This window comes from Corylus avellana, chromosome ca4 (genome assembly GCF_901000735.1).
Source record: "Corylus avellana chromosome ca4, CavTom2PMs-1.0".
NCBI classification, from domain to species: Eukaryota; Viridiplantae; Streptophyta; class Magnoliopsida; order Fagales; family Betulaceae; genus Corylus; species Corylus avellana.
This window is the reverse complement of record NC_081544.1, coordinates 32699817-32711890: the sequence shown is the minus strand read 5'-3', so window position 1 is coordinate 32711890 and position 12074 is coordinate 32699817. Positions and strand designations below refer to the sequence as shown.

The following is a 12074-nucleotide window of genomic DNA, read 5'->3' as shown; positions in this document are numbered from 1 at the left end:
AATTAAATTGAACGGAATTGAATGAAATCTTTTTCTTAAAACACTAGAAAGAAACGATCCTATATATGTTCTCCTGGATCGTACGGACATAGCAGATCCAATTCTGTCTATGGAAGGTGCTCAGAATTTTCTCAACAATGCGTGGCGCACTTATCGTTGCTCATAATTATATCAACACTTGCTCTTCGGGTCTTTCCAATTTTCCTTTGCAAACGCTCATATGACCTATCCGAGTAGTTTCTCACATAATTACATCGTATTGGAGATTTAACTCCAATGGAGTAATGATACTCCTTATTGAAATAAACTAAACTAACAGACAATAACACAATAATTCCTCAACTATTTAAACTAAAAAAAAAAAAGAAAAGAAACACAATAATTCCTAATTGACATTGGAGTAAGAGAGAACAAAAAAAGGGGGGAAAGATCAGCAATGAATAGGTTAAAAAATTTGTAAAATCATTATGTTATATTTTGAGAGACGGTTCTCATTAATGCTATTAAAAAAAAAAAATTCGGATCTTCTCTAATCGGGGAAATATTGGAGATTTTTTAATTTTTAATTTTTAATAGTCTATAAAATCATTTAAATCTCAGTAAAATAAAAGTCAGCAGTTATACAAAAACAGCTCGCATTTTATAAACTGTTGAATTTAAAATGAAGGACCACGATTAACAATTAGAGAATCTATAATTTCTCCTCATTTGGAAGGGATCTCAATTCAAAAAAAATATGTAAAAAATACATATTATTAAAAAAAATATATGTGTTTTTTTAAGAGGGTGAAACTTCATATAATTTTTACTATTTTTTTAAAAAAATTGGTAGTTCATAAGTCTCGTGAAATTATAACGCATAGAACAGATTTTAGGGAGAAAATTTGGCGAGCATTTTTGCTTTTGATTTAAACTTGAATACCATGTCTACGCGGCTGCGCCACTGGCCCACAGGTTTTGCGGCTATTTCGTCTCCACGCGCTTTTCTCTCCGATAAATACCGAATATAATTTGTACTTCATTGTCTTTATTACGATTCTCCGAACCCTGTTTCCTCTCAAAGTTCGGAAGGTGAGCGGAGAATCTTTGCTTTATCGCTTGCACATATCGATGAATTCGGTGAACTATTGTTAATTTTTCGCTTGCTTTTGCCCATGTGCACTTCGATATCGGAGATAACAGTGCACCATAATGAAATATTCCTTGAAAATTCGCTCTATGATGGACTCACAAGCTTTCACAATTTATAGATACGATTCTGATTTATATATTAGCTGCAAATCACTCGTTTGGCATTAAATATTCTAATTTGTATGTATTCATTTGGTTTTTCCTGGTTTTCTACTCTTCCTGGTATTTTTAATGAATTGTGTATAATATAATTCTGGCCTCAGAAATTCTTCTTGTTGTATTATTTTGATTGAAAAAGAGTTGTTTACTAGTAATTTATACGGTTGACCACCTCAGCGTTGAATTATCGTGCCATTCACGATGAATGGTATTTGCTTTGCTTCTTAACATGTTATTCCTTTTAGATTATAAATTTCTATATAGATTCCTTCAGGCTGTTTCTGTATTCTCTTTATCTTCACTGAAAACCTTGTGTACGAGTTGAGCTTGAACTTTCTTCTCTAGATTGCAGGTGAATTATTGATGTTTCCTTGTCTTCCAGATGATCTCAATCCATGGCTTATGTTGATGTAAATCTAGAGAGTTTTAGGATGTGTACGTTATTGGCACGCTGCCTGGCTGAGCATTTTGGGGTTGCTTCTTTAAGATGAAGTCAACCCGTTTTAAATTATCTGCAGTTATGCACGAAATGTTCTTTGTCGACCATTTCCTTGCTAGGTTGCTCGATGATATTGTTATAATGGCTCCCAGACACTACCTGGCTAATCTGATGTCATTGATGACAATATAAGTTTGGTCAACGTTTGTTTGCTTATCAAATATGATAATATGATTTCATCGCACGCAGTGACCTCATGTTGAAGTGTTTTTCTAAACTTTTGTTAGAATTATAGTTAAGAATTCTCTAAATGTCTATTTGTCTTGTGCTTTTATTCTTTATATCATCTGCCAATGCATACTGTTGGTTTCCTTTTTCCTTTTTTCCTTTTAATTAGCAATGACTATGACTAGAGCAAGCTTTGTGGTTTGTTCTATGTATGAGATGGTGAGATAGAATTGCTTGGTCCCGCTGCTGCCTGGGGAAGTGGTTTTTTCTCTTACTATATATAGTACTTCTTTCATATGACCAGAATCAGATTGAGAATTGTTGCCTTTGGATATCATTAGGAAAAAGGTGGCATCATCTATCCTTTTAGAGCCTTTTTTCTTTCCCCAAAGATTTAAAAAACAAACACTGATGTTTTCCATTTTTTGTTGTCATTCTTGTTGGGGGATGTACGACATGATGCGTTTTAGTTGCATTTACCTCTGTTGCTATATATATATAATTTTTTTTTTCTCAAAGATTTTTTGTTTTCATCTTTTTCTAACTATCTGGAAACCAATTGAGTCACTATTTTCTTTTGAGGAGGCTCTCATGTAGGTGCAGTAAGGAAGTTACAGTTATTTACAATTAAATCTATTAGCATGTGAAGATTTGTGTTTTTTTGTCTACTATTGAAGGTTGTTGTGGTGATTGTTGTATTCATTTATTTATGTAGGCTTTTTTTTTTTCTTTTACTTTTTAATCTCTTCCATGAGGACTGCATACCTTGTTAAATCTTTTACCAATTGTGCATGTTCAAGATTGCTTTTATATTATAATTGATTTCTGTATCTGCTTCTATACTTTGTAGAATAAAAATGGGGCAAGTTTTCTGCTGTGTTCAAGTGGACCAGTCAACTGTAGCTATCAGAGAAACTTTTGGGAAGTTTGACGATGTGCTTGAGCCTGGTTGTCACTGTCTGCCTTGGGTTTTTGGCACACAGATAGCTGGCCACCTTACTCTGCGTGTGCAGCAGCTGGATGTTCGATGTGAAACAAAGACAAAGGTCTGTTGCATATATTTTTCCTTATTCTCTCTCTCTCTCTTCTTCTTCTTCTTCTTCTTGGGAGTTTACCAGGAACATGCCCATGTACTATTATATGAGAGCCACAGAGTATCATTGGGTCCTAAGGTTTAATTTTTTTTAAGATTTTAGCAATGATGTGAAGAGCATCATATACTCTGGAAAGTATATGGGAAAACAAAGGTGATATTATTAGTTGGCATTCACAAAGATGTTTCTGTTGTATAGCAGTCAGAAAGAGTAAAAAAAATCAATTTGTCTGAGTATAAAGTTTTTTTATCTATTTTCTGGGGGCTTGAAGCAAAGGAATTCGAAACTGACTTAAAAAAATTAGTATCATACGGACTTTGCAAGAAATGTTTGATTTCTGATGTAGTAACATTGTACTTGATTCGAAACTGTCTGCAGAATTGATTTGGAAGTTGGCTTATTTGAATCTATAGCATGAGTTTTATTTAGACCGCAACACTCTTTTTTCAATTTTAAACTATATATATGCTTGAAAGTGTGTGATTTGTCAGTTCTGATCTATGATATCTTGTCAGGATAATGTCTTTGTTACTGTTGTTGCATCAATTCAATACCGGGCTATAGCAAACAAGGCTTCAGATGCTTTCTACAAACTCAGTAACACCAGAGGACAGATCCAATCCTATGTTTTTGATGGTATGGATGTGTGACTTGACCTTTAAAGTTACGATGTTTGTTGTTTCACTGTCTTCGTAATGAATTAAAGAAAGTTATATCCTGCATTACTACAGCATGTCCCATTGCCCAGGTTCATGAGAGAGATGTTTCTGAGAATTATGGAATTCTTTCTAGCTTAGTGTTGGTTTCGTAAGGTTTATGCTGCCACAATTGAACTGTTTGTTGTAGTGTTCTTCACGACTCACATGATATGCTTTCTTGGACTTGGAAAAGTGGTTTAATATTCTAAAAAAAAATATTGTTTAAAAGGTACTAGAACTTGTGATCTGACGTAAAGTATTCTGAGGATCAATAAAATGCAAAGAGAATCAGAAGAGAGAAAATTTTGTAGCATTGCTATGAAATTTGCAGTGTATAATATCTTTGAGGTTGAGAAAAGCTTCAGTCACGACTGATGCATATTCATCTTTGTTATGAGAGATCATAATTTACGTTGGAGATAGTTGTAGCATACCTATTTGCAGATCACACTTGGGGAAACTAACATGCTTATATCTCTCTGTTTAGTTATTAGGGCAAGTGTGCCAAAATTGGAGCTGGATTCTGTTTTTGAACAGAAGAATGAAATAGCGAAAGCTGTGGAACAGGAACTAGAAAAGGTATTTCTGTGTCTGCTAAATTGGTTTGGAACTAGCCATGTTACTTGAACTAATTTTTTTTTTAGAATTTTTTTTTAATATCTTTGAATTTTATATGCATAGGCCATGTCAGCATATGGCTATGAGATAGTTCAGACTCTTATTGTGGATATTGAACCAGACGAGCATGTGAAGAGGGCAATGAATGAGATAAATGCTGGTATAATTTGCACATCTTTTCAAACTGGATCGTGTTTTTCATTTTGTTTTATTGTTTTTTTTTATATAAAATAATAATTGACTGTTGATCTCCTATTTGTTTCCATCACTGACTGATTGTGGCATTGGGTGTTGAAATTCTTTTTTACCATCTTTGATTGGTAATCCTAGAATGGTTCTGATTGGATGTCTAGAAATTGAACACCTTGAAATTATACCAACCTACATTTTCTGACTCTATTCTTATTGTCTGAAAGTTTCAAGTCATAGCATTTACCATAATACTCCTTCAGACATTACCCACTTTTGGGACATTTATTTTTCTCAATGATAAACACTTGGACCATTCAAGTGGAAACTGAAACTGATAGGATAAAATGTGCCTTGGCTAGATCAAGCACTCTGAAATTAGTACCAATTTCCATTTATTTCCTTTTCTTTACCCTAGACATGCACTTGATAAAGAGGCTGTGTTCAATCACTTTAGCTTGTTTATAAGATTTTCTGCAGAATGTTTGATGTGCCTTTTAATTTATAATTAATAGCTGCTAGAATGAGAGTGGCTGCAAATGAGAAAGCCGAAGCGGAGAAGATATTGCAGATCAAGCGTGCTGAGGGAGATGCCGAGTCGAAATACCTGGCTGGGCTTGGCATAGCTCGGCAGCGTCAGGCCATTGTTGATGGGCTGAGGGACAGCGTGCTGGCTTTCTCTGTGAATGTACCTGGAACCACATCAAAGGATGTCATGGACATGGTTCTAGTGACTCAATACTTCGACACAATGAAAGAAATTGGCGCATCCTCAAAGTCCAACGCCGTTTTCATCCCACATGGACCAGGTGCTGTGAAAGACGTTGCTTCACAGATTAGAGACGGCCTCCTTCAAGCAACAACTCAGGATTAGTGTCTTGAGCCCGGCGTACATGTTGGAGGGTTGGCTTTTCTGACTTCATATGAAGGGATTGGTGCTATTATCAAAGTCTCAGTTGTCTTATTCTGCCTGTTTGTCTCTTTCTTCTTCTTCTTTTCTTCTCTTTGAATTAATTACACGAGAAGTTTGCAAATGTCTTGCAACTAAAAAAAATATGGTGTATATTTGCTAGCGAGCTTGGGTAATTTTGTGGTATCCTCTGGAATGATTTGTTATATTGTAACACTTGTCTGGATTGCTATGAGAACAAGCGAAAGTTATGCTCATTGAGGTTATTTTCATATTTTTCGAAGTCAACCAGCTGCCCCATTTTCTTTGCTCGGTGATAATGCATCATCATTATTATGCATGCAAACAAGGTGCAGGATTAAAAGGCTTAAAAAAAGAGCTGTATACGGGGGGGGGGTCTATAAATCAACATCCTTGTCCACCCGTCAGTACAAGAATGTGATAAAAATTGGGAATACAAAAGAGTCATTTTTCTTACCAATATAGTTTAAATTGGGAATACTCGGTAGGTTTTCTAATTAACTTGCCGTTGCTTGAGGACTTTCTTTCTTTCTTTCTTGCCTTTCTTACGTTTATTTATTTTCTTATTAAACCGAAGTGGCAGCCAGCCAATAACGCTGGCTTTTAATTATTCATGATTCATATCGAATAAGCATTCGAACTCCTAACACAACCGCCCAGTAATTCTTGGGGCATTCCTATGTACAACCAAGGAGCTCACCCGTTTCAAACATGGGGCATTGCCTTGCATTTGCACTTGCTGCAGGAAGTGCCTTGTTCCACTTGCTGCAGGAAGCACCTTGTTCCGTTTCAAGATGAAGTGCAGCAGCATGACATAGCGAGGTACAACTCCCCGGCACAGGCGCCAATCAAAACAAAGGAAATTGAAAAAATAATGAAGATAGAAAGTCAGTGTGCAATCATCAAATGACTAAAACTCCTTATAAGAACTTTTAGCTCAAAGAATACCTTCCGTAAACATTTGGATGGATGAGAATCCAAAAAGGAAATTGACATTGGTTTGTGCCACCAGATAAAATTATTTTTTACAACCCTTGACCACCAAGATATGAAGAAACCAATAGCACCACATTAACAGACCAAAAGTTCATTGGAACAAAACGATGTCGTCATTAATCTACCTTATTTGCCCTCCGCCAAACAAGTCCGGTCTTCCAATCACACCATGGTAAGTAAATTAGCCCTAAGGCTTAAGGGCCAAGGCGAGGCCAATCTTTGCGCTCTTTTCAATTGCCCTTGTATCCACCTCTCCTGAGATGGTGAAGAGGGATTTTGGGCGCCACTCATGCTGGATGAGAGCACTTGCCCTTCCATAGTTGTTCACTCTGGCCTTCACCAAGGTTAAAGGGTCAAGCGCATGCTGCGTGCCAATTGTGAGGGTGTTCTCATTGCTTGAAAAGCTATGAGACAGCTCCGCACCAACAGCTGTGCTGGTCAATGGGCTCACAGTGTGGTAGTATGAAGCATTAAGGGTGTCACCTTTATCATTCCTGTATTCACCAGCGACATCTCATTAATCAGGAAAAAAATATCAACCTATACATGCAAGTGGTAGAAGAACACACTATTATAAAGCACTAGATAACACTCGATTATAACTCCCGAGGGCACCATGATTGAGTGAAGAGTGAAAGAAATCCATTTACGTAAAAAGAAATACTCACACTGTCAGGGAAGCAATGAGGTCAGAGAGAGTGTAACTCAACCCAGCATTCAACTTTGTAAAGTTCCCAGAGGCAGTGTCAAATGAAAGATCTGTCCCAAGAGAAAGAGCATTGTTTCCAACAACACCAGAAAAGTTCACAATAGGATTAGCAGTCAATCCAATGCTGGTGCTTATTCCAGCATACTCATGCTGGTATTGGAGTTCCACCTGTCATCAAAATCACCAGTAACATGAGTAAAAGTGAACCAGTGTATGTCTATCTCTAGCAAAAGTGAGGTGCTCCTCAATGCAGCAGAAAAGTTCACACACGTGAGGCAAAAGTATTATACTTGTTCATTGTTTTTCTTACCTTACCAGACCTCTGATCAGGAATAATAAAGCTAAAGATAGTCTTGAGTCCAGGTGCAGGTTCGTCAACAGTAACCGTTGCAAGAAGCTACAAGAAGTTCATGTACCATTGTCAGTGAAACAATTAAAGCATCTATATGACTTTATAGATTGATTTTCAGATGAACTTCAACAATGCAGATTAATTATCAATATAACCCTTTTACAGTATATACATTTGTGTGTGTGTGTCTAAAACAAAAATCAAACGACTAGTCATTCATATAAATACCAAAACAAAAATGATGAAAAATGAAATGGTTCGCCATGGTTATATTGAAAAAAATTGGGGTAGAAAAGACCATCGTTATAGGGATCATCAAAACAGAAACCCCGATACCCCAATACTGAACATTCACCATATTCTCAACAGCAAATTGAATCATGTTGACCCTTGAATAATAATGGATAACATTAATGAATGAAGCACGCTGCCGACAATATTACTATAGTAATTTAATGTTTATATTTAAGTAACAAAACAATCATGATATCAATTATCAACATCTCGAAATCCACTTGGCTCTCTATCCAATGGTGTTGCAAAACCAACTGTTGACTCTAGAGTATGTTTGCTTCAGGTCTAACGTTGCATACATTCAAGACTAGATAGTATAGTTTACAAAGAGATATTTATTGAAAATTGAAAAAAAGAATTAATAGATATGTCCAAGAAGATTTAATACATACATTAGAGTTAGTGTCCACTTTTATATCAGTTGTGATGTTCTTGTTCTTCAGCTGAGTGCTCACATCTGCCAAAAACAGCTCGCCCTTCTTAATTCCTGTTGAAGTGATTGCCTGAGCATGTGTAATCAATGGAATGGTTAGACTTTAAAGCAGTATGACAGCATATAAAGCAGATTAGTGAATCCAAAAAAAATTATAGATCAACTAAAAGATTTCATTATGTGGAATGTGGTGAGACTGCATACCAAAAAATATTCAGAAACATACAAGAGGAAAGCAATAAATTATAAAAGTCCATACATTTCTACAAATTCTAACAAAAAACATAGTAGATGTTGCCCAACCATGATTAAATATGAATGGATGTCAAGATTTCAAATAAACAATTAATTCAATCAAGTTATATTACGTGATTAATGTACTACTATAAAACTCATAAAGGTGAATCCCACAAAGTATAGAGAAATACTTTGTGGATAACAATAATAAGAAACATGTGGTAACATGCTTATTTAACTCTAATAGCAGTTAAATAGACCAGCCAAGGGAAAAAGGGACTCTCAATAATGAGATTTTACTGATTCCCATCAAGAGTCTGACAGATTACCATAAAATTATTAAATTGCAGTGGGCTTAAACAGAAAGAACCAGAATCAAATCATAAACTATATAATCTAATATACTGGTTCTGAGTCTAACTTCAAACTTAACTAAGATGTTTTCAACATATATTGCTCATAAACCATGCTGCTAAATAGTAAAGTAAACCGAGTAATGAATCATGAATAAGTGAACTAAGTTGCCCCAGTCATTATTGGTAAACAACCAATTGGGTTATCTTACAATTGATGCAACTCCCATTGTAAGTCATATTGCCATTTCAAATCCAAATATTTCAAAACATAAAATCTTCAAAATTTTAAGAAAAAAAACACTTGCAAAATAAGGCAGGATCTATTGACAATATTCCGTAGGGTACAAATCAACAAAACAGGAAAAACAGCATGAGCATATTACAATGAACAAACACAGCACACATCCACCAATACAAACGCATCTTATGCTGCAGCTTCACTCCTTTCCAATTGCAGCAAAATCATCAGAAATGAAAATTTGAAGAACTTGAAATTGTCAAACAAGGTTTACCTGAAGTGCGGTCCACAATATATTATAAATTCGTAGCCAAGCAAATCTAATAAATAAAAGAACGCATATAACATGTATCACTATTCATCAGATTCTCAACCATGATGACTTGCCAAACCCTCATTTAGTTGCTTGGAAAAAGAAGGAAAATATATAAAACAAGAATTATAGATCTTAATTTTTTTTTAAGACAAACAAAGACTCCACAAAGCTAAGCCACTTGCAACTACTTTGGTTTGCTCAAATGAGCTTTCCATACTTCAAGAAATGAATTATAAAATCCAATACTAGACTCCAAAGTCGGTTTCCTACATTTTTTTTCTCCGTTTTCTCGGCAACCAAACAAAATAATAATAAATAGATGAGCAAATTTTACTTCAAAATTTGATAACCAAAAAAGAAAAAACTCACAACTCCAGTGGAAGTGTACGTAGTAACGGTGAACTTGTGGTCACTCTGATAATCCTTGTAGATAAGATCTGAAGATTAACAACAAACAAACAATTAAAAACACACCAAATATTTGATAAAAGAATTAAATAACAGAGCAAAAAATAAATAAATAAAATCAAAGCATAGCAAGCAAAAAAAAAAAAAAAGATCGATGACCTCTGGCTCTCTTGCCGATATCGGAGTAGAGACCTGGCCCTTTCCCCATGACTTTCCCGAGAAAATGGAAAGGAAAATGATAGAGAAGGCAGAGGGTTTGGTGTGGGGTTGTTGAGCTGTAGGGGGAGAGAGGGCAACAGTGAAGGAAAAAAGAAAGGTTAGCTCGGGAATCGGAATAAATTGGACCTTTTATTGAGAGGATGGATCTGGACCGTTCGTTTTTGTTCGGTAGAGATTCGCTTTGCTGGCCGCTGATTGAAAAATGTGAGCTAGAGGTTGCGGTGCTGCTCTGGCCTCCAGAATCGGTACGAAGGTTGGGGGCATATTCGCTATGCGGTGCCGTATAAAAAAAAAAAAATCACTCTTTCTTTTCTAATCAGAGTGAGTTCCAAATTTACCCGGCAATTTTTTGTCCTTCACATATAGAAAATAGAAAAATTAAGGTTATTTTTCTTTTCCTTTAATTATTTTACAGATAAAATCAAAACGAAGAGCAATAACCTTTCTATTGTCATCACCATTTTTTGTGGGTCGTCATTGGTAACGGTAGAAAATAATTTTTGGAATCTTAATTGTTATATTTAATTAAGAAATTCAAGTTTTACCATTTAATATTTATCACTTACAAATGATTCTTAATTTCTTTCTTAGAAAAAAAAAAAAAATACACACACACAATGGAGACAAGAATTTTTTTTTTTTTTTTCTAATTGAATAAGGAAAATGATTATAAATGAGGGACAAAATGCTTTTTTTTAAAAAAAAAAATAATAACACCAACAACTCAGGGAAAAATAATGCCAAGGGGTTTTGGTAATGGTTTTTTTTTTTTTTTGACATGTCCGCACAAGAAGGGGAGAGGAATTGGAACTCTTCATTAGGCATGATCCCAACCGATTAAGCTACTTCTTGAGGACGAGGTTCTGGTAATGTTATAATTGATTTGAAGACAAAAATTTTGTGCCAATATACTGCTTCTTCTTTTTTTTTTTAATTAATTTGAATCGATGGCAATAACTGCTTTAGTTGAACTTGGACGGATAGAATTTGGATATATGTCTCCTAACGATATAATTTTAACTGAAATTTCCCCCCAATCAAATCCATAAATAGGTTGAGCGTTGTTATTACTTGAAATTTAAAGCAGTATTTAACTCGAAATTTTTTCCCTAAATTAGAGAGCTGGAGGTACAAAGCATTTTTTGCTACAAAGCTAATCAAATTAACAAAAATAATAATAATTTATTGTGTGAGATGTGAAAGCACTAACAATTGTTTGATCTTTTGTAGCCAGATGTGTTTTATTGAGAAGAGTCTAAATCATATAGAGTATTAAATGTAATTCTTACCAATACTTAATATAATAAGAAAATTTACGAAGCATTATAGAATGTTGATGAAAGAATATACTGTTCCTTTATTACCGGATTTTATACATTGCAACAGTAAGCACGACAGAATAAGCTTGAAAAAATAGTTGGTCGTACACCGAACTCCGTATGGGCAAAAAAATAAAAATAATTACTTTGATGCATAAATAAGTGATTATTTGATTGAAGAAGATGAACAATTTAAAAAGAGCTTTTTTAAAGAATACTACATGCCTCCCAATGATTCCCCTTCCTTGGGCAACTGGGCAAGACCAACCGAAAGGATTTCGTGACCTCCTTTCTATTAGAAAAGGTTGTTGGGTTCAAACATTGAGGCATTGGGGTGTCCACGTGGCATAGCTGTAATCCTCTACACGTGCAGTCATTCTGAGACTGGTAGACTTGTTTATTTGGGTTGGATTAAAATTGTCTGCTATACGAATTTGGGTAGGCTTTTATTGGGCTTACCTTGGGTTATGAGTCAATTGTCTATGGAATTATTCTCGAGTACACCAACATCATTTGTTCTTAAGAGTTAGTTCAATCGGTTGAAGTTATGCCTAATAAAGCATAAATTACTAATTTGAATCTCATTCTCCCTTTTATGCAAATATGTCAACAAAAAAAAATAAAAATTTGAATCTTTGGATTATTTAACTTATGTTGTCTTTTCCAACTCATATGAGCTCAAAGAATATTACAATTTTTTTTTTTTTTTT

General features: G+C 34.9%; 2 protein-coding genes across 3 annotated transcripts; one reads left to right on the top strand and one right to left on the bottom strand.

The window, feature by feature from the left end:
• The first annotated feature begins 936 nt into the window (after nt 1–936).
• Nucleotides 937–5723, top strand: LOC132179146 (hypersensitive-induced response protein 1-like). Of its 2 annotated transcripts, none has more exons than XM_059591796.1 (6): nt 937–954; nt 2808–3003; nt 3567–3687; nt 4237–4328; nt 4431–4527; nt 5072–5723. In XM_059591796.1, exons 2-6 carry the CDS (start codon nt 2815–2817, stop codon nt 5428–5430), a joined length of 858 nt encoding a protein of 285 aa, XP_059447779.1. In that variant the 5' UTR covers nt 937–954; nt 2808–2814; the 3' UTR covers nt 5431–5723. The 2 variants fall into 2 exon arrangements, with proteins under 2 accessions (XP_059447779.1, XP_059447778.1); XM_059591795.1 differs by lacking the exon at nt 937–954 and adding an exon at nt 963–1071.
• A 639-nt stretch (nt 5724–6362) lies between these two features.
• LOC132179158 (mitochondrial outer membrane protein porin of 36 kDa) lies at nt 6363–10209 on the bottom strand. The gene is made up of 6 exons (XM_059591808.1): nt 9986–10209; nt 9788–9855; nt 8231–8341; nt 7503–7589; nt 7152–7360; nt 6363–6977 (listed from the first exon to the last, which is right to left on the bottom strand). Exons 1-6 carry the CDS (start codon nt 10032–10034, stop codon nt 6671–6673), a joined length of 831 nt encoding a protein of 276 aa, XP_059447791.1. The 5' UTR covers nt 10035–10209; the 3' UTR covers nt 6363–6670.
• Nucleotides 10210–12074: the final 1865 nt, after the last annotated feature.

Coding starts and splice junctions, on each gene's coding strand:
- LOC132179158 (XM_059591808.1), bottom strand. CDS start 10,034: ATGGGGAAAGGGCCAGGTCTCTACTCCGATATCGGCAAGAGAGCCAGA. Junction 9,856..9,985: donor TATCGGCAAGAGAGCCAGAG/GTCATCGATCTT, acceptor GTTAATCTTCAG/ATCTTATCTACAAGGATTAT. Junction 7,590..8,230: donor AAGTGGACACTAACTCTAAT/GTATGTATTAAA, acceptor AACTTCTTGTAG/CTTCTTGCAACGGTTACTGT.
- LOC132179146 (XM_059591796.1), top strand. CDS start 2,815: ATGGGGCAAGTTTTCTGCTGTGTTCAAGTGGACCAGTCAACTGTAGCT. Junction 3,004..3,566: donor GATGTGAAACAAAGACAAAG/GTCTGTTGCATA, acceptor ATATCTTGTCAG/GATAATGTCTTTGTTACTGT. Junction 4,528..5,071: donor AATGAATGAGATAAATGCTG/GTATAATTTGCA, acceptor TATAATTAATAG/CTGCTAGAATGAGAGTGGCT.